Source organism: Trachurus japonicus, chromosome 7, assembly GCF_045865225.1.
Source record: "Trachurus japonicus isolate A0001 chromosome 7, Traja_1.0".
Classification (NCBI taxonomy): domain Eukaryota; kingdom Metazoa; phylum Chordata; class Actinopteri; order Carangiformes; family Carangidae; genus Trachurus; species Trachurus japonicus.
The window spans coordinates 23,927,994-23,950,630 of NC_140913.1; the positions used below are offsets into that span (position 1 = coordinate 23,927,994).

At 42.7% G+C, this 22,637-nt stretch overlaps 1 protein-coding gene across 1 annotated transcript; it reads right to left on the minus strand.

Annotated features, from left to right (window-relative positions):
• Window positions 1-1,193: 1,193 nt before the first annotated feature.
• Window positions 1,194-15,641, minus strand: emilin3b (elastin microfibril interfacer 3b). The gene is made up of 6 exons (XM_085782222.1): window positions 14,920-15,641; window positions 5,488-5,610; window positions 4,181-4,503; window positions 3,707-4,053; window positions 3,231-3,581; window positions 1,194-3,071 (listed from the first exon to the last, which is right to left on the minus strand). The coding sequence occupies exons 1-6, from the start codon at window positions 15,102-15,104 to the stop codon at window positions 1,938-1,940; spliced, it is 2,463 nt and encodes an 820-aa protein (XP_085638348.1). The 5' UTR covers window positions 15,105-15,641; the 3' UTR covers window positions 1,194-1,937.
• Between the last annotated feature and the right edge of the window lie 6,996 nt (window positions 15,642-22,637).

The window sequence follows — 22,637 nt, forward strand, 5'->3', positions numbered from 1 at the left end:
GGCTGACAGGCAGTTAATCAGTGAGAGATGCTGCTGTCTTAAACTATGTGCTGATATGCTGTGAAACCTGCAGACAGTGCAGCCTGACTACAGGCTCAGTCATAATTCAAAATCTGTTCACTGCCCTAATTCTGGGATACTATTGCTACAGAAAGAAAGGAATGAGATGCAACTTCTTTTTTCTTTTCACTATCACTATGTCATTAGTTTCAAATTGACCCCCGGATTCCTCATTTGTCATATAGACCTCAATATGGGAAATCTAATTGTGGTTTTTGAATATCAACACTTTTACGGACTGAAATTTCCAGGATTTCAAATATCTATTCAAAGACTACTTAAGCAACACATCATGAGGAAGTCAAGGAGCACACTGAACTTGTCTGACCGCATCTTGACAAGTTTATTTTGTGACCCTTTCTTGTTACTTCCCTCAGAATATCAGTGGCTCAATCTGTTTACGAAATTAACCAACATCCTGACTTTACAGCAAGGCCTACTCTGTGAACTAAAAATATTTCATCAGAGGAATTGGTGTTCAGATATATGTGTCATTTTACAGGAATAACTACATGAACAAGAGGTGACAACTTTAGTGTTTCTCTTCACGCTGCTATCATCTGTGTTTTTCTTTAGTGCTATAAAACTGCTCTTTGCTGCTCTCAAAATTTCAACCCTGTCGAAGCACAGTGAAGGCACTGTCTTTAGTTGGAGTTGCTATCAAAATAAGGTATGATAAAAGTGCTGAAAAATGTTTGTAGTGGCAATATACTGTCGCCGAATCTGGGTCACAGAATTTGGTGTAACACCAGTGACTTTTATGTATTTTTATTATTATTATTTTGTGTTTTGAGATTTTCCTATGTATTTGTTGTGACTTGAATCTTTTGCCCTTCTTCCTTATTCTATGTATTTGTTGGCATGTGGTATTTTGCGGACAAAAAAATATGCATGATTGTTAATCTTTTAACAATAACAACTCCAAATATCTCCATAATAAAGTTCACATTAACTCCCCAGGCAAGACGCTGCATACCACTCCTTACATGGACACACTATAGAGCTGTATTCAATTGAAGTGAATAAAATGTCTTTGTGTGAATGTAACCCACAAACCACATTAGTTTTGAAAATGACCTACTTTGCCAAATTTGTGAATAGAAAGAAAAGCACTGTAATTCTAAGCACGGCTCTTTAGTTTTTTAGATTTTATTTCTTTTCCATCTACCATGCCATGTAATGTGTTGTCACTGTCCCCCTATGGTGAATTATGGAACTTCTCTGCAACTTGGAGCAATGCAGCAAGGAAACAAACAAGCAGAAATACATATCATTTTTTAACACATGGAAAACAGGAGTTTACAAAAAACGTAAATAGCACCAAGTTGACATACAGTATTCTTTAAAAAGACCAGACAAGTGTCCACACAGGGGATGTCGAGTAAGCTGGTCAGTAGAAACCCGTAGCAGCATATTAGTCCCATATCATTCACTTTGCTTTGTTATTATTTCTCTAATACAAACAGTTTAACATTATAACAATGCAGTCACTTCATATAAGTTAAAAAAGGTAAAATATGAAAACAAAACAATCATGATCAGGGAAAAAAACAAAACAAAAACAAATGCCCTATAGAATCAGATCTCAAGGGAAAATATTGCCCAGCTATACAACCATAGGTGTGTCTTTGTATTCTGTGTCTGCTTCTCCTCATTTCACTAAACTGAACACCCAGGACATCTGGAGGCACTGGGCTGAGGAGCTTTTGGGAAATGACTTTCACCGGTTCAGTTCATTTGCGTCTGTGCAGATGGGATTTGAAAAAGAGAAGAGAAAAGCAGAGGAAGTCACTTGAGCCTAATGAGAAGCACACATTAAGTCTCTCTTTTTTATTTATTTATTTTTTTTACATTTCTGTAGCGCGGATGCTACTCGTCTACTTTTTGGTTGATTCCTTGGCCACACAGTCTTTGACCTCTCCTTTCAGCTCAGCTAGCTGCTCTGAATGGACGGCCAGGGTGCCATTCACCTGGGCCAGGTACGAGTCTGAGTGTCTCTCAAGCTCCGCCCTGATCCTTTCCAGGTGCTCTGCCAGCTCTCCCAGGGTGCTGCACTGGCCCTCTACGTGGGTGACCCTGCTATCAAAGTCCTTCACCTCCCTCTGCACTTCTATCGCTGTGCTCCTGCAGCCCTGCAGCTCCCCGGATAGCCGTCTCTTCAGAGCCACCAGTTCTCCCTTCAGCTGGGCCAGCCGCCTCTCCCCGGCCCCCAGGAGGGAGGCTTGGTGGCCCACGAGTTTGGTGATGCCTTGCACCTGGTTGACTAACTGGTGCTCTCTCTGCTCCCAGGTGGAGTTAGCGTGGCCCACTTCACTAGCAATAAAGCTAATAGAGTCCTTCAGGCCCTTCAGGGTGCGGTTCACAGAGTTAATGTTGACCTTTAACAGGGTGATCTCTCCCTGGACGGCGCCCTCTGATTCCTCCTGAGCTATTCTGAAGAGCAGGTTCTGCAGGGTGTTGTTCAGGCGGTCCAACTGGTTAGAATGGGTGTCCAGGCGGCCTGTAATCTTCTTCTCCATCCCCTCACACTCCTCTTCCACTTCGGTGATGCTGACACCCCCTGCTGGTGGTGTGGAGGGTGAGCAGGAGGAGGTGCAGAGGAGCTCCAGGTCTACTAACTGTTTGTGAATGCCTTCCAGGTCTCCCTCTACTCTCCTCCTCACAGACTCGATCTCTGTCTCCAGAGCTGGGACCACCTGGCCTTCCAGGAGAGCGGGGGCCGTGGCGTTACTCAGCTCCTCCACAGCCACAAACACTCTCTCCTCCAGAGTCTTCAGCTTGTCTTCCAGCATGGTCTTGAAGCCATCCAGACCCCCCGGGAGCCCTCCCAGACCGTCAGGTCCACCCTCGGTGGTGTTAAGGCGGCCCTCGATGTCCACCAGACGGGTCTCGATCAGCGTCTCCACCTGGATACTCTGGTCAGTGAGGGCATTCTGGAGCTGCCTCTGAGACTCTGTCAGACCTTTCACTGAGTCCTCCAGCAGCAGCACACGCTGGGACAGACTATTGACCTGCAATAATCAATAAGTTATTGGTTAATGTGTAACCTGCAGTGATAATAAATAAATAAAAATCCAGATACCTTTGGACACAACCTGCACCCTGCTAAACTGATTTAATAACATTTACTGCATGCTGATCATATCACAATCACATCTACTACATCATACCTGTCCACAGCAGCTCTCAGTCAGAGTTAGGCCCTGGATCTGAGCCTGCAAAGACCCCAACTCCTCCCTGAGCCCTGTCTCTCTTCCATCCAGAGACTGCTGCATCTGCTCCTGACCATCCATGTGCTCCCTGTGACACTGCTTCTTCACCTCCCCAATCTTCGTGTCACAGTGGCTCTCCAAACCGGTCAGACGACGTTCAAAGCCATCCAGGATTTCAGTGCGCATGTCAGCCAGTCTGGCGTCAACAATCTCATCAATATGAGCGGTGGGACCAGGGCCGGGGATGGGCCTGCCTCTGGCTCCCTCCAGCAGCCTCTTGAGTTGGCCATCATGACCCAGCACCATTCCCTGGGGGCGCATACAGGTAAGACAAAGAGAAAATAAGCAGTGTTCAATAAAGGAAGGAAGATTTTGTCAAGCTGTGCAGTTACAGTATATGAAGTGATCTTTATATAGCCACAGTGACACAGTACCTGGATCTCCTCTAAGATGTGAGTCTTGGCTCGCAGCTCATCCCTCACTTCTGTCACTCTCCCTGCTAAGTCTCCAAATCCAGTAATTCTTTCTTCTCCATCCAACCCGTCAGGAGTGCCGTCTGGGATCACCCCAAATCCCACGCTAGAGTCAGGCACTCGGGCACCATTGGCCAAGAGAGACACCAGTAGTTTGTTGGTATCCTCTCGGAGGGATGTTCGCAGCCTGTCCTCGAGACCAGCCACCACCCCATTCAGAGTGTTTAGACCCTGCGTCAGGCGACGCATGTCCTCCTCCATACGGTCCAAACGCTCACCAGTCACTCCAGAAATCCCAAATTTGTTCCCTGTATTCCAAAAATGAACAAGTAAAAAGATAAACAATGCAGCTCTCAGGGACAGAGGTGACTTCAAAATGCTCTCTAACACAAATTTGCAGCAGCAGTGTAAGTTTAAACGCCCGTCTGTTCTCACCTTGGTTTGGTCTTCCGCCTCCAGCAGGCAGTTGTCCTGTGGGTATTGGTCTGTGGTCAGGCACATTTGGGAAAGGTCGCCCTGGCTCCAGCTGGCCTGATCCAGGCCTCTGATCCACTGGGGGTCTAGGGCCGTGGGGGAAGCCCTTGGTCCCTGGACGATGGGGTAAACCAGCACCCTTGAAAGGTGGAATCATGCCATCGGGCGATGGCGTGGGCCCATCATAGCAGTTTTCTCCAGAGTAGCCAGGACAACATCTCCACTCCAGCTCAGTCACTGTCTTAAAACCCACCTTGTACTTTGGTTTGTAGAATGTCCTGTACCTGTAGAAAGCAGGATGTAAAAAAAAAAACATGTTTACCATCAGAGATTAAAAAATAAATAAAATAAAAAAAAGTACACACAATTTCAATATTGGAGTCCATCAGAAGTATGGCAGTTGTTTTTAATAATTAAAAGCACAGAGACAGCACAGTGGATGGAAAAATGGGAGGTGGTGAGCAGAAATAAAGGGATGAATTTGTTCTCTATGGGATTAAATGTGGATTAGAGGGAGATTAGGAGATTAAGATAAAGTGTAGTGTAAATGGCGTATCAAGGGATTGAACCAGGGTGAGCGCTGAACTTCAGTGTTATCTTGTATAAGCCAAATTTTGATTATGAATCAAATTTTCTGTCTCTTTCTCAAACACAATGATTCAAACTCTACTCCTTTAATTTCCCCTGTGTGGGGGCTTTTGAAAGGCACACTAAAAAGAATTACAAAATCACAAGACGTAGCTTAAGGATCCCATTTTACTACAGGGCATAATTTGTGTCATGATACATTAATTGCATTATACCAAATATTCTCTTTTGTGTTACTTCATAAATGTAGGTGGGCAGGTAAGAAGCATGTGTAGCAACAAATAAACCAAAGTAATCAATTCATGACGAGTAGCTTTTAACATTTTTAATGTGCTGAGAGAGAGTGATGGTGCCAGGAGCTGGTGTCCTTTGAACTCATGTTATTCGGTTGAATAAACAATCAAAGTCTTTATAAAAATTGAAAATATTAACATCATCCACCCCTCTTGGCATCTCTTTGTGGAGGAACTCAGACATCAGTCAGAGCTGTGAAGGCAGACGGCCTGCATATCATTATCTGAGCAGCACATCAGATGAACACTAGAGGGCAGCATTGATATAGCGTACACACTACATGAGCCCCATTATGCACATTTAAAACCTTACCAAACTTCATGGGACACAAGTTGTGAAAGCTTTAAATCATTTTACATTCTTTTGCATGTTGTTGTTTAACTCACATGACAACAGGACACTTCTGTCCCCAGATGCACTTGGTGGTGTACTCAGCCTTCACGTAGGTCGACACTCCGTCCTGCATGGTGCATGTGATGTTCTTCTGCACCACATAGGCACAGTGGTTTCTGTAAGGACAGTAAAGCAACATTTGACTTAAATAACTTAGATTATTGTTATATAAACACCAAGATACCAGTCTAATACATGGCAACAGCTTCTCTTTTGCTCTCAGTCTGTGAGACTACAAATCATTTGGTGGACACTAGTAACCAATGTGACAGTTTATGGTAGATACTAAGATGTGGTGTGAGCGGGTGTGACATGGCAGTGTGTCATCACATTGGTCTGCTCACTCAGGAGTGGCAGTTACACATTGTAATGGGAAAAAAACTTGTTTTTCAATCTGGTTGATGTCCTTTTCTTGCAATGAGGGTTGTTTGAATCAACTGTATGAACTGATTCAGGTAAATAACGCTTGCCTCAAATGACTGGTCATAAACATCATACTTTGTACTTAAGGACAGTAGATGGAATTTGAACTGTTTGAATAGATGACAACGGCAATGTGACATCTCTCTTAAGGACCAGTCTCACCATAAGTGGGTGTCCAGGCTTTTGAGAACTTTGTGGTTGAGAGAGACTGCACGCTATTCGACCCAATAGCAAGACTTCCTGGTTGTTCATTTTAATTTGACATAATACATGTGATAAATTCTTCAAATCTTGACAGGACTCAGTGCTGTTAATGAGTCTGCCGTTTCTCATTCCTCACCACAGGGCCCAGGCCCAAGTTTTTTTTACCTCCATACACATCACTATGTACCATAACATTGCAGCAGCTTACATTGTAGTTATCATATTAGTATGCACAATTTTTTTTTATTGAGTTTTCAAATGGTTTTTACAGAAGAGCTGCTGTATATATCAATCAGCCATAACATTTAAACAGATGACTAGTGTTAATGATCTGGTGTGACTGATCATCCATGACAATAAAACCACCAGTCACCTGTTTTGTCTGATTAGTGTATGTTGCATGTGGTTAAATAATGATGAGTGGTGTTTTTCGATTTGAAGCAACATAACTGTCTGCCCACTGCTGGTATCAGTCAGAATGATGATGGAGGATATGTGCTCGGAGCTTTTCATCTGCTTCCTTTTAGTTTAGGTAATTCAGTCACAAGGAAATATTACAGAGACTGTTTTCAGATGTATCCAGAAACCAACACATAATAACTTCACTGTAACTACTTTGAACAGTTGTTGCATCATGCTGAAGCTGGACCTGCTCTCTCCTCTTCCTTCACTGCCAGTGCAGCTATAGCAACTGCTAAATGTTCCCCTGGCCCCTGTGCAACACAGGAAATGATGATCTGGGCTCTTTAGGCTCACATGTGAAGCATTTCTTACATTCAGAGGGGAGCGTTTAGCCGCACATGCAGTACTTAACGTTGCTCCACAGCTGTTTCAGGACAAATAGAAGTGTTTTGAGGAGCAGGGAGGGACAGGATGGGGGGGGTCTACATGCCAAGTTAACAGGTTCAGAGAGCTAACAGACAGCACAGCCTGTCAGAGTCTGTAAGAAACCACGCCACTGCTGCTGCCACTGCTGCTGCTGCTGCTTTCTGCAAACTGCTGGCTGTGTTGACAGCGTTTGTGTGTGTCACCACTCTCCGTGTGTTGACATATGTTAATAGTGGTGGAAGGAAAAGGGCAGGAGTCAGAGTGACAGAGCTCCTTTCATACCAGCCTGACAACATGCTGCCAGGTCAGACGTTGTTAAGGAAGTGGTGGTTATGACCTGAACTGATGTGGTATGATGGGAGTTCTTACAACACTTAAAACTCACAGGCAATTTACTGGTCACTGCAGAGTATTTTCTGATTTAAAAAACTGTATCTGGCTAGAAACATTGTGTGTATGTGTCATGTTGTTTATATGCATATGAATTGGAGACTTTATCTTACAACACAAATTGTGCTGCATCATATTTTTCTCATAAAAATTCCAAACTAATAGATAAATTGACGAATGGCTTCTAATAAGTTCTAGTTTCATTTGTTTTACCACCACTGCACCTGCAAGCTCTTTTGTTTATGATCCCTGACGGGGGTTAGGACCGATCACCCCCTCTGCTCTCATCTGCTGCTCTCACAATACACAAACCCTTTGGCACCAAATTTAATTACATTTTTTCTCCAGTTTTTAGCATGCGAGAAGTCTGGCTCAAATATATTTGTACAAGATCAAATTCACATGGTGGTGGTAATATAGTTTACTGGATTGAGGAAAACGTGACAATACTATTATCCAGAGAATATCAACATTTTACTACGTGTTATAGTGTAAAACCTAAATATTGTTTAATGGATTCCACCTCATAAATGGCAGGTTTATTGACAGCAATAAGCTTTATATGTTGTTTTTGTAGATGGAGGAGTTGAGGGAAAGCTTCTATAGGCATACAAGGACCTGTGACAGCTGATAGAGAGCAGGCTAAGAGCGTGAGTATGTGTGTGTATGCTGCACAGTAAGTGTGTGATCCACCTCATGTTACACACAGGCCCGATCAGCAGAGTGAAAAGTGACCATGTTCACCGATTTGTTTGTCAGGTGCACATCTGGGACGAGCGGGTGACCTTCAGACTCACACACAATGGCTGAAATGTGCAGGAATCCAGATGTACATGAGAAGAGGAAAAAAGGTTTCTCCTGTGCATGGGTCTCTGTTACTGCCTCTCTTTCTTTCCCCGCAGTCCGCTCTTTGGCTGTTTTCACAGATCTGTCAATGTCATTTGGGTTTGTGAGTGATATTTTATCCTCGGTGTCTTACAGACAGAGGGGTTCTGGCTTTGTGTGAATCAAAGTTGAGCGCTGAGATAAATCCTGCCCCTCTGCGCTGCAGTGTCTGTCAGGGCAACAGCAGGTCACCTCCTCTGCTGTGTAAAAACAGACCTTTATAGTATGAATGTTGAGTTTCAAGTTGAGAGATAGTGATATTGTGTTTGAGCCATATAGACACTGACACACAGTCACACACGTGCACATTTTACACATGCACAGCGTAGCTTTTGGCCCTTTCATCTCACATCCACAGAGACCACACAGCTCAGCAGGATGAGGATTACACAAGCTTTATTGGCAGAAGTATGAACCCATTATGCTTGAGTGGTCATATGTGGGGAAAAAAACAGCCGTCTTTGCTGTTTATTATGTCTCAGCCAGGCCCAGCTGCTGCCGGGTAGGTGAGAACTTTGTTTAGGCTGCTTGTGTAGGAGGATCTCCAGCCTGTGAAAGACAGCGCTAATATAGACGCTCGGGTCCTGATCCATGTATGATCTGAGATCAGGGGAATATTGTGTGGAAGGAGAAGAGGAGGGAGAGGAGATGTGGCTTACGCTGAGCTATTTTCACACCTCATCTCTTGACTAATGTGGCATGAGTGTTAGTTACTGATGTTTGTTTTAGCTCTCGTGGGTGACAGGTGGGAGGGGTTGGTCACACAGAATAACCCGGCAAGGGCCAGTAGAAGTCACTTAGGTCACCCCAACTTCATTTATGACTCATTCTTAAAAGCAATGAGCACATCATACACAACAGCAGTAGATAATTATAATAGTCTTAGTAAAAACAGACATTGGAGGGGCGGTGTTTAGAGCACCCGCCCCATGTGTTGAGGCTATAGTCCTCACTGCAGGCGACCCTGGTTCGAATCCCGCGCTGAACCACCCTATCCTGCCCCCCTGCCTCCCATTTCCTGTCTCTCTCAACTATCCTGTCAATTACAGGTGAAAAAGCCCCCAAACATATAAATAAAAAACAGACATTGGAATAATATGTTTTAGCAATCATGAATGTGATGGATTAAGCCTTAAAGTTTAAAAATGTCAAATTAAGGGCATTGGTAAACTAGCAAAGGTATGATGAGCCTTCAACTTTAACTGTGCCTGTGGGGCAAAATGTCTTAGATCCTCTAGTCAGAGGGTCTACAGTACATGACCTGGTGGGATAGTGAGGAGGATCAGAAGAATAGGAAGTTGCAAACATCCCTCATAAATCTTGAAGAAGAGGCTACAGCCATGCCAGCAGCTCCACAATTAGGCCTGATTATGTTTGAGCTAAATGCAAAAAGTCGGCATGCTAACCTGCTAACCTGTTCACAAAGTCATTGTTACTGTAACTTACCGAGGTTTAGTAGGTATAATGTTTACTATGTTACAACGCCATGTTTAGAGGTTTAGCATGCTAACATTTGCTTATTAGCACTACATTTAAAGTGCAGTTGAGCCGTTTTGCAAGTGTCTGATCATGAATCAACAGTAGCCATTTGTTAAAAAAAAGTGTAGGAGGTAATCAAAGTTATTTGTCCTGGTGCAATTCCAAGATCCACACTCGCAGCGCCAATTCCTGCAGATTAGTTTTCTTACATGAACTCATCAGCCTTATCAATAGAATCTATTGTATCAGTCGTTGTCTGGTTTGCAATCTGAAACAAAATCAGGAAGAGTGCTCATACTTACTGATCCTAGTCCAAGTCGAATGTTCGCTCATTTTTCTTCCCTATTTGACTCTTTAACAGTACAAATCTTCAAAATGCTCTTCAAGCCCCCAAAGGCAAAATCCCTTCCTGCATATTGTTGTTGAAACTGTTTCTGGTGATATGTGACAGTTTTCATTTTTCAACACTTCTGTATTTGTGTGTTTTAAGTTGATCCACGCCCTCCCTGGGCCACCCAACCCCAACTGACCCAACTGATTCAAATTCTTTGGTGTGTTTCTTGTGAACCTCCCACCTTCACCTGACCTTACTCTCTTCCTCCCTAATGAATATCAACAGTATTTCTTTTGCCATGACAGGAAAGTCACACTTACTTCTTCTCACTCCCTCTCTCTCTTCTTATGCACCTCCCCCCTTCACGCCAAAATATTGTCTTTTTTCTGTCATTGGAGCATGACACTTTTTGACTGCTAGTCTGGTCCCACTGTAAATATTTCCAGTATAGCGTTACAGTTTCTAAATCACTTCATAGCCTCCCAGGGGGAAAGCAGAATTCCCATCTCAGATTCTCATGTGGAGCGTTTTCAGCAAATATTATTGCTGCTAGACCTCCGCCCTCTGCTGGGACCAAAACAATTCACCTTTCCGTCCCCCTTTTTCTCCAAACCTTTTCTGCAAAATCTTCAAACTGCAGGTTATCTCTGTTAAATTATCCAAGCATAAAATCCTGCTGTTGCTAATATTGTTTTCTTTCTTCCAATTTCTACTTTTCATGAAGCTGCTCTGTGCTACCTAATCATGTTCCTGACATCTCCATCGATTTAAACGGCCTCTTTTCCAACCACCGCCCTGCTTGTCTTGACATTGTGGCACTAAAGGGCTCACCCTTCTCATTACTAACCGCTCTCTCACCTGCAGGGTTCCTGACTGTTTGAACTCAGGCCACTGCTGTTGCCTCTGACAGATTTATGACTGGAGCAGCCCAGATAGAAAACCATGCAATCTTTAATAGGACCTTTAACAACCATGTCTGTGAGCTAACAGCTCTCCTCCAGGGCCCATCTCTTTCCATATATGCTTTTAATGAATCCTATTTCGGGCCAACTGGCAGGTCTTGAAGGTCCCAATGGTGCACAGTTGATTGACATTGCTCATGTGGCTACTGATTAGGGTTAAAGGATAGACGTGATACTCCCAGCTCTAGGACCAAGGGGATCATTCTTTCATTCATAGACAGGGTCAGATCTGAGCCAACTCTGGTTACTATAGCGTATAGGCAGAATATTACTTTTACATGTGTTTAAATTTGGCAGATTGGCTAAAATCTCATTGTCGTGGCAATGAATTTTTTTCCTGCTTTATTATAGATTCATTTTAGTTTTTATAATCAGAAAAACACATCAAAAATTGTTTTGTCGGACATTGTTACCTTTTTCTGAATGATGTTTTGTTGTCTTTTTTTATAATGGAAAACAGTAAGAAGCTCAAACACTAGTAGCAAAAAAACACACAAATGACTTATCCTCAGGCATTTCCCAAAGCACATAATCTTCTTTGGGAGAGAATAGCTCTCTGTACTTGTTAAATGGAAGCGTATTTAGACAGAATTGTTCAACTCACTGTACTGCGTACAGTATAGGCGATATGCCTCGGGAGTTAAATGGGTGATGTGTTGCGATATAGAGGTGTAGAGACAACAGATGCTGAGTGAACAATCATTGCATCATACTGGTGTTAAGAAGATTCTAGGACATAGGAGTGATTTTAAAATAATAGGAACTATGCGTCCTGTGTTGTAATATGGAAAATGTATTAAAATCCATATTATCATTATTATTATTATTATTATTATTATACTGAGCGTCATATGTCATTTTACATTATATTTATTCACTTTCTTGGAAATTTGAGATGAAGATTAACACTTAATCTGAATATTAGCGAAATATGACTAGATTAGCATATTATTGTTTCTTTCATCTACCAGGGGGTAGCAGCCAGCCTACTTCTATCCAAAGATAAACAAAACCTGCCCAGCAACACTTCCACAGACCTCTTAATAACACCAACGTTCTTTCTTTTACACAAGTGCAGCTAATCCCTGCTCGCTGTTTCCAATCAGAATTAGGAAGCACCATCGACAATATGACAATTTAATGTTGAAATGTGATAAACAATAATACAAAATTACTAAATACTTGAATAGTACTATTTAAATATATAAATGCACAAAAATTTATGGGAGAAAGGTCAGTGAAAGCAGTAAGGTAAATATGCGTTGGTAGGGAGCTTGAGAGTTTACTGCCCAGCCTCTGTGACCCTTAGCAGGAGACTGGCTCCATTCTTGTCCTCCACTGGACACTCAACACAAACTTACACAGCAACCCATAACCTCTAACCTCTACCAACTCACTGACCTTTCTCCCTTGATCTCTGTCCCATACATCATTTAAAAGCCTTCGGATACGTCTCTAATCTGATCAGTGAAGACACGTGACATCTACTGGGGTCATAGTTGATTTATACAATACCCATTCCCCAGCAATGGATATATGACTCTTGGATTATGTTTCACCTGTTGCTGCACATTTCTTGCTATAATGGTATGTTATAGTGCAACATGGAGAGAGATGCTATAGGCACATCTGTATCCTCTTTATGTGTTGCATAGAATATAGACTTTTATAGTTGTTTTCCTGCAGACAATGATGTAAGATCAAAGACAGACCAAAACACACATCATGAAATCTGAACAGAGCACAGTTTTAGCCATGGCACAAATAATAGAGTGGTGTTACTGTGTAGACACTCTGACATGTGACAGTCAGTGACCAGAAGCTAAAACAGCAAGTGCTTCTATTGAATGAAAGGAATGACTGTGAAATCAATTTAGGCGCTTTGCTGCCAAAATACAGACAATAATTCACATAGAAAAAAAAAAAACTCTTTGGTTCACCAACAGCTGAAAATTTTTTAAATGTCTCGCTAAAAACAGGCGTGTTTTGTCCATGTGACAGTGTGGTCAGTGAGAAACAAGGGCGAGCATTTACAAGCTGTTAAAGCCTGAGTGAAACCCTCCACAAAAAACACTGATAAACAAACCACACTCATATATATGTAAGTGCCAGCACATGCACACACACACGCACACGTCATAGCATGTGTGTTATTTTTAAGTCTCTATTTCCACTGACCAGTCAGGCAGACAACAACTGAGCTCATATATCTGTGGTGGTGGTCTGACACTGACACGTCCCCTGAGCCCACTGTGTCCAGGATGGGTCAGCAGCTCTTGTATAAACACTATAGTTGGACTCACTGACACATGTGCAAGAACATCATCAGCTACCAACAACAAGCAATTACAGGCCATCTGCCATTCTTACTGTTTGAACATCTAGCTGCTCTATCTATCTTGGGATTCAGGCTTGAGATTGTAGCTGCAATAAATTGGCTTGTGTGAATATAAATAAACCTATTTGGTTCCACTGACAACACTTTCATTTGCCGCCAGCATGCAGTACAGGCTGAACAAGGATGTGTTTAAGATCTCTGGCATGCTGGATGCTAATATCAAGCTTTCTGGTGCTGGTCAGTAAACATTTTTAAAACATTTGCTGGCTCCCTGCTCCACACACTGTATTGCTTTGTTTCTAAATAACAGACATATAATGTGTTGCTGTGTAGTTGTTTAAATGCACATTTGACGAAACTATAGTGAGAAATAATACTCTAATGTGTAATAAGTTACTGACTTCAGTTTTTATATGACTTGCCTCACATTTATCACAAGGGAGGAAAAAGTTGGATAAGCAGTGGTGATGTGACAGTGTACATGACATGATACTGACAGTAAGGAGAGGTATGAAGGCAGGTGATGAAGCTAAAGGTGACAGCTGAATGTGGGCATTGCATTCAGAGTGGAGGAGGCTGAAGGGTCTTTTCCCTGGGGGTGAAGGTACATGGCAGACTAAACAGGGCTGGGCGATCAGCAGTCTTCTGTGGCAGTTTGAGTGAAGCAGCAGGTAGCTGGGGAGCTGTCCAAAGACATAACAGCTCTCATGGGAAGCCAAGCAAAAGAGATAGGGGAAAAGGGAGGAAAAAAGCAAAAGAGCCCTGCAGGCCAAATATCAGCCATCTCTATCCAGGCAAAATACATATACAGGGCTCTGTTTCATCTCACAGCTTCATGACTTTCAAATATCATGCATAGTGTGGGATTATTATTCCTTTGTGCTCATGTGGTTTGACTATACTGACAATATGAGTTCAGTGTATTTACATACGCACAGAGATCACTGATTAAAAACAGAAGAGGATCCTTCTTGTGGATACAGGAAGAGTTAAGAGGGAGAGAGAAAACACTCTCTCAATAGTAATCTCAATGTGATTTCAGTTGGATTGATTGAGGACTGGCAGTGCCACTCCCTTCTGGCAGCGGGTGCCCAGTTCTTCAGTCTTGCCACTTATTGAGCCCCCCCTCTTGCCACACACACACACACACACACACTCTCACACAGCGACTGCAACAGATCAATACCTCTGTCATCAACTCTGCACCCGCCTCCCTGCACCGTAAAGACCATAATGACGGCTTTGTTTTCATAATAATGCTGCATGTCATTGTTGCTCTACAGTGTTTATCCCCGGCCACAGATGGTTTTAGGTGTGAACCGCAGAAAAGGGCTGATGGTGAGGAAGACGGGAACAGAGAGTCAATTCAGGGATCTGATACCAAGCCGATACCTTAACTAAAACCATATTTCTGCAACTCGCCGGTGACATGTGTTTCTCAGGGAAAATGCAGTACAAGGTTGATCCTGCTCGCAAGCACTCTAGATACTTGGAATTCTTTTTAAATTCAATACCCTGCAGCATGGTCGGGGAAATCAAACATGCATTAGTGCCTGTGACAGGTCCAAAACGGAGCACTTACTTGTGACGGGTCATGGGCTTGTTTGGTAAATGGTGAGGGTTGAGTCCAGCCTTGAACAGGTTGTATCTGTTTCCATAGAAAGGGTTGACATGGCCTCCATAGAAAGTCCCTTTACTGTCCACCACAGATAGCAACACTCCTAAGAATAAGAACTGTGCAACCAGTTGACACAACTTGGTCCTCATTGTTTTTTCTTTCAAAAAAAAAAAAAGAAAAAAAGAAAAGCTGCTGGCTGACAAGGAGAAGAGGATAAAAACTGATAGTTGTAAGCTCCTCAGGGTGTTGTGTTGAAGCTCCCCGGCACACGTGCAGTCTTGTCTTCCTCAGTGGGCCCTGAAGTAGACATGGAGCCCAAACAGCTGTAGCATCAGCAGCATCTTGCCCTGTGCGCCTTCAGCTCGCAAACTAACCACACTCTGAGCACACAGGACAGAGCAGAGGGAAAACTAGTGGGGCTGAAGAGGGAGGGGAGAGGAAGAGGGGCAAGGAAAAACAACACAAAGGTGTGCAGGAGGAGGGGGAAGCAGAAAGAGGAGAGCAGGACAGAGGAAAGAAGGAGGGAAGAGAACGTGCGAGTGTGTCTCTAGGAAAGTTTCAGCTCCATACGCGCACACACATACACACACACGCACGCATGCACTCACACACACATGCAAGCTAGTGTGAGACCTGCTGACTGTGCTCGGCCCTCCAAGTCCTCTGCACTGTGCATGAGCGAGGGTGTGTACAAGAAGCAGTGTGCTGCTCTGCTGCCTCTGAAGGGGCAGGCAGACAGACAGCCTGGATTTGCATATCCCACCCCAACTCCAGCCTGGCTGCTCTGCAGAGGTGGGGGTAAGGGGCTTAAAAGGGGTGGGGGGGGGGGACTCTTTCTCTTTCTCACACACATAAACAAACACATATAAAGACACACCTTGAAATAAGAGAGAAATTTGAGAGCAAACTCATCTCAGTTGTGTTGTTGTTTCTTTTGATCATCCCTTCTGATCTGTATCATTTCCATGCAAGCTCCAACACTCTTCAGTTCTTGTCCCTTGAATCTCTTTTCTCAATTTTATGTCTTTGCACTCATCTTCTCTTTTCTTTTTTTTTCTCCATCTGCTGTGGGAGCAGCTGTACGTACATCAAAGCGCAGCCCCAGTGTTCATTCCCTGCCCTGTGCGTGGCTGTGGCTGCAGCCAGCTAAGACGCTGCAGATCTGGACACAATGGACCTCCTCCTTGCTTCACCGCAGTCAGTCATTAAAAATCCCAGCCACAGCTTCAGTTGCGGTCCACACCCTGACCCCCTGCTTACGTCTTACCGCGCTTCCGCCGTATTTCTTGAATTCATGCTCAACTGCCTCTTGTGTCTTTCAGACGATTTCCACTGGGAATTACGCAAATCAGTTCAGTCCCCATAATGAGCCAGTCTCAGTGTTTGGTCTGAATTCATTCTGGTTGAACCCCATAGGATTTTCCGAAACTTTTACTACAAGTGAAACTAGATTGTTGTCGGCTGTTAAGAGTTTTGAAACCGAGTTTTAATACTCCCTCATGACTTGTCACAGGCAGTTGTGACAAAATCAAAGCCGCAATAATAAATTATAGTTACAATAACATTTAATCACTTTGGGAATATCACAATCCAAAAGTCTTCCGACATTGTAGTGGCTCCCAAGAAGTGACAAAGTGAAAATAATGCTTACAGAGTATTTGATGTTGTAGATATTTGTATCCAGCAGAACTATGCAGGGAAATATAAAACCAAAACACTGATCAGTGTTGCCAAATGTTGAAATCACTTAGACATTTCACAGTTAACCACTGCCCTGATTGCAGTCTTTTCTCAGTTCAGACACTGCACAAGTGGGCTTTGAACGGATGGGGGGTCCCAGTGGGACTTGTCTGTGTCTGCGCCTGATTTTCAAAGCAGCCCTGAGAAGGAAAACCTGCAGGAAGAGGCAGGTGTCTGAATAGGCATCTTTGTTTGAACGGCCCTTCTCACCTGTGTGTGGGCTATGCATCATTTACCCTTCTCTATTTACTCTTCATTTAAAGGTCAGTGTGAAAGAACAACACACAGCTTCACAGTATGCAAAGAGACACCTCACATAAGTGGAAGAGTTTCCAATATAGACCCAAGAGCACTCAAACAGCAGTAGAAAAGGTGACTTTATTAAAGGCATAGTTCAACATTTTGGCAAATTTACATATTGCCATAATCCCTATAGTCATAGGAGTAGGTTTATTACTTTTAATTGTCAGTGCATGATGTCTTGAGACGTGAGCTGCTCAGCGAACACAATGGAGGTGAATGGTACTGTACATTGTCCCCTGTCCCTCAAAACTAATCAAATATACAGTCCAACAACTCCATGTGACCTGCACATTCACCACGCTATGAAATAATCATGTATAATTACGTAAAATTATGACACACAGAGCAAATACTCGTAACTACTTGCTCTTTTGAAATCACTCCACCCAGCAGTCGTGTCTGTAACGTAGCTCTGGCCATGCATTTGCCTTGAAAACAACTCTGTCTCATAATGTTACATTATTATTTCATAGCGTGGCGAATGTGCAGGTCACAACTTGTCCACCACAGTGTTTTGGAGTTGCTGGACTTTATATTTGATGGGTTTTGAGGGACAGGGGACAATGTATTGTTACCTCAATTGTGTTCGCTGAGCAGCTCACATCTCTGTCCCGCTGATCTCAAAACAACATGCACTGGCAATTAAAGGTAATAAACCTATAGGGATTATGGCAATAGGCAAATTTGCCAAAATGTTGAACTATCCCTTTAAGAAATGGCCAGTTACTGTAATAAGTGGATTAACAAAATGCATGAAGATAATTTTTGGACTCTCTTCATATCTTTTCATCTTAATTTGTTGCAATTTACAGTTATTGCTGTGTAGATTTAAATATCTTCAGTATGTGAAGCTCAAGTGTTTTGCCTCCTGCTAAAGATTCATCCAGTTGCCTCAGAAAGTGTCACCTCACATAAGTAGCTAGACAGTGAAAAGGAAACTATTCTAAATCTTTGTCTACTCTGGCAGACATCTCTGCCCTGAAAATACCATTTTTCACAGAAATGACTGGCACAATTTTAAACAGATGTCTGTCGCAGCACACCGTCCAGATGTTAAGGGAAAGCAAGTGATATCGGTGAATCTCTGACTTATGCTAGTTTATGATAATTTATAACGTCTAATAGAATCACATTCACCTTGAATTATTTATTGATGAACCAAAACAGTTTTTGTTGGCTCTAAGCCCCACGAGTCAGTGTTTGGTCCTTTTATTCTCCCTCTTCTTTTTCATTTCCTTGTGGTCTATGTAGGATATATGGTCAGTCTGCCAGAATTTGACTTTTAGTCTTTGGAGCTACATCTGTGAGTAGTTTCAGATAAGTATCCTTATCTGCTCCCCTTGACTAATTCCATATCCTGAATGGAAATCTGAGAAGACGAAATTCATGCACCTTTTTAAAAAATCTGTAACCTCAGCATTAAGCGAAAATAATACTTTGACCTTTCTACTGAATAATGGTCAGTGACAGTGACCAAAAATATTCAACCACACAATGTGCAATTTCCTCATCTTTATGTGGTTAGGATTGAGGATAAACACTCATTGGAGGCTTTTCAACTGCTTTGTTTTACAGTATGCTTTTATGTATTTGCCTATTTGTCCCCTCCTGTCTACAACGATACAGCTTGACAACAACAGAATGATCAAATCAATTCAACATCTATTTAATGCAGTTTTGACCAAAAATTAATATGATTTCCGCCATAAGGGACGATTTATTGCAGTACTGTTTTATTTTAGTTAGGTGTACCTACCTATTCCCAGTGACACCCATTTTTCTCTGTAGAGTTTCTGTGGTCAGTGATAAGACACAAAGTTAATGAATCCACTTTAGTGAAAGGGGACACTATTCCATTAGTTTCATTGCCCTAACCCTTATATGAACTGTGCTCATCATTTGCTATCAGTCCTCTTCAGGTTTTTTTTTTTTTTTTTTACAGGACACCCTTTTATTAGATTTAGACACAGGGGCACAGACACAGCGAGGGAGAAGCAGAGAAAATGGACAAATTCCAGTTTAGTGACATCAGCTACTTAGCAATGAGAAGGACACTTGATCCTTTCTTACAGTAGTGACCTGGGAAGCGGCCCAAACTTCATAAAGAAATGAAGACACGGGAAATGGTCGTCATTTATTTTTCTATTCCCAGGGCAGGAGAGGTGGTGCACATGTCTACACAAATTCATTCCTGACCGTCAGAGATAGAGCAAGGATCTTCGGCCCAAAAAGGCAAAAAGGAAGGGAAGTTTATGTAAAAACCACCCAACTTTCACTAAATTAAATTTACATGCAATTAAGTCACTTGGTGTGTTCCTGCTGAGGTGGTGTGACCCTCCATCACTTGTACTGTAAAACCTGCTCGTTAACATGTGACACCAGCAGTAAAACTGGGCCTCCATCTACAACAGTTCAAGATGGCCGGTGAGAAATTACCCACCCTCTGCACTCTGTGGGCAGTAAAGACCCACCACTGGTTTCCAAGCAAAGAAAGAGGTAGGAAGTATTCTGTATTGGTACGATATCACATGGAAGGCACTGAAACTTTTCTTTCAGAGGAAACACACTGTCCCAAGAGCATACGAGATGAGTGGTAAGTTTCATTCCTAACTTCAAATGGGAAGTTTAACTTTAAACTTTACCTTTTGTGATATCCATGTTAAAAGGGTTAGATCTTGAGTAAAAAAATAAATAAATGGCGGAGTGTGGTCCTTTCAAGCAACACTCCAAAGAGAAACTACTGTGAATTGAGCCATCACAGGTTTTCAAATAAGGGGGGGGGCAAACAACACAAGATTTTCACAGGGGTCGAAGGGGCCTCGGTGAGATGGAAACAGCTTCTTTTTCCACAATTGGACCAGGAGGATATGAACTCATAAAGATGTAGGTGTGGGAATGGAATGGCATTTGAGAGTGTACACACCAATTCACCACAGTCACTTTTTCCCTCTTCTCTTTTTATCCGTTCATGTCCCAAAGCATCTCTCAGTGTTGTCGCCACTTCTTTCAAGGTATGCGCCAGTGTTTACTGTCTGCCCAGGGTTTCAAATTAGACAAGAGGTGGATAAGGTGCAGGGAGAGAGAGGAGGGGCTGTGCTGTTCTTGCATTTTGTTTGTGCATCTTCATTGAAATTCATTACATAGTACACAGTTTAACTCGATCAGCCTTTTACTGCCTGTCCTGAATGGATGTTCTGCAGGTGTGTGTGTGTGGGTGCGCTTTACAAAGTAGCGGCTCTTTTCTTAGCCATGATCAGCTTGGGAGCAAGGTGACAGTAAAACCCTGCTCTTGTCAGATGGCTGTATCTTTTCTGAGCAGCTATTTGCATTAATTTTGAATTAATTTGTCATAGTGATGAGAACGGGTTAAAGGGGAAAATCAAATTTAGTGAGCTGCAGCTCTGAGCCAGAAATTCAGGCCACTTTTCTCTCTTATAGTCTGTCGCTGGTGCAGCAGCTGGTCATGGTCATTAGTCTCCTGGATATAGATACTTTCACGTTGATTTCTTTAGCAGTGGAATATGAAAACTGATATTTATGCTTAAATGCTGAACTGATCATGGGTGTATTTACATATATTGTTGTTTCGGGAGTGGGTTTTCTATTGATTCAGTCTAGTCAAGGGTAACACTATATATTGGCTTAAGTGATGTAAATACACAGCCCATTCACGTAATAATTTCCTGTGATATTATCTCCAAATAAACTTCCGTGTCACTCATATGCTAGGTAGGATTTCACATTTTCTATTACACATGCATTCACATATTAGGGAGATATTTAACTAATTGTGTTAATGTGACGGCCCGCTCTTATCTAAATGTTCCCATTCAGATTATGCCCCTGCTTTAATACCCTCGCCCTCATTGCAAACCTTTATGTCCATCTGATGATCAACACCTCATATGACTTCATAATGAGAAGAGGCTGCCTGTGCATAAGTTCATTATTAGCTGCTGTAGAGCTGGTATGCTTTACCCAGTTTTGGCATGTATCTTGATTTTTTTGTTTTTAACATAATAATTATCTCTCCCATGTGAGTTTGATCACAGTTTGATATCCCTGTCCATCCATGGCATCCTCGGCCCTGTTGAGCTGAAAACATCTGACCACTTGAATGAGTCTATTCTTTTTCTTCCAACAGTGTTTTCTGAAAATAGACATAAGACAGGATACATCAATTTGAAGAGACGGGCAATTGGAGTCGTGCTGATATACACACGGGGCATTGTGCTAATGCCAGTGATATCAACAGTGAGTGGTTCAACAGTTGAACACAGTGCAGCCTGTCTAGGGTAGATAGTGATTAGATTTTCCTAATTCAAAACTTCTGCAATAAATTTTTGTTAACGGTCAGCCTTGTTCTGAAATTGCATTTAGTACCTCAGATTGGGTTTTTTTCAGGTGGCCTTAGAAGTGGCTTCAAAATAGATCTCATGACTATTCCTTAATCACCTGAAATGTAACAAATGTTGGCCTGAGAGTTTATAGGTTAAACAGAGTCATCAGGTATTGACATAGTTTACCTAACACAGCTTTTAAATAGGCATAATAATAATCCCGCTCTACTCTGAGCCACTGAGCTCTGTCACAGCAGTGGCTGTATGCGTTCTCTATGATTTATGGGTCAGTCATATGAAGCATGAGCTCATTCCAGCCAGCAAGGAATCCACGCTCTGCCAAATGTGGTTGGTGCAACGCAAAATTACATTGGATTTGTAATCAATGCTGGCGCTTTGCATGCACCAACATACACACACACATACAGGCTTCATTCTCCCTCGGGTGGGTACGATAGTCTGCATCCAGTCCACATCTGGTTTGCATCATAGTCAAACCACCACCACCACCACCCAACATAGATCTATCATGGGACACACACACACACACACACACACACACACACAGACATTTCAGTTGCGCTCATTTTTAATACCTCATCATGCACAGCGCTCTCAGAGAGAAACACAGAAGCACAAAGTTGTAGTCCATCCTCCTGCAAGAAAACTGACATCACATCGCTCCTCAGTGTTTTAACACAAACACACAGCAGCTTGACCGGCTGTTGGAATTCATCAGCACATGGAAGTGCAGACACACATGTTAAGAGTGTCTGCATGTGAGCGTGCATGCAAACACTTACTAATTTAATTGCTGGCTTGGTGTTTTATTGTAAAGGCTGCAGAGCTGGCGGGGGTCAGTGGTCTGCAGAAAATATGAGGTGTGTTGAGATGAACACACACTCACAATGAGCCCCTTGTTTCCTCAGCAATGTGTTCTCAGTTGCAAAGCAATTAAAGACTAGTTTACTGGCCAGGGCTGCTCCTTTCTCTGTCTGTGACGCAATCCTCCAGGTTTGCCCAGCTGAAAGCTGAATGATGGGCATGCACACATATGCGAGCACAAACACAAGCACATGTGCACGTGCACGCAGAGCAAGACATAAACAGGCGCACATGGACCTGTGCACAAGCGTGTGCACGCACACGCACGAACATGCACACATCATTTAGGCTCAGCCAGAGCTGGCAGAAGGAAAACACACTATGTTATTGCGGCACAAGGCGTATGTTGCTCTCACTTTGCCAACCTTACAATAACGATGAATTTAGACGAGTGACAGACACTTTACAGTGAAC

What these genes read in the sequence shown, in the direction of transcription:
- emilin3b (XM_085782222.1), bottom strand. Translation starts at nt 15,104, where the DNA reads ATGAGGACCAAGTTGTGTCAACTGGTTGCACAGTTCTTATTCTTAGGA. An exon ending in AAGCCCATGACCCGTCACAA is followed by an intron (nt 5,611 to 14,919) that starts GTAAGTGCTCCG and finishes CTGTCCTTACAG; the next exon opens with AAACCACTGTGCCTATGTGG. An exon ending in ACATCTTAGAGGAGATCCAG is followed by an intron (nt 3,582 to 3,706) that starts GTACTGTGTCAC and finishes ATGCGCCCCCAG; the next exon opens with GGAATGGTGCTGGGTCATGA.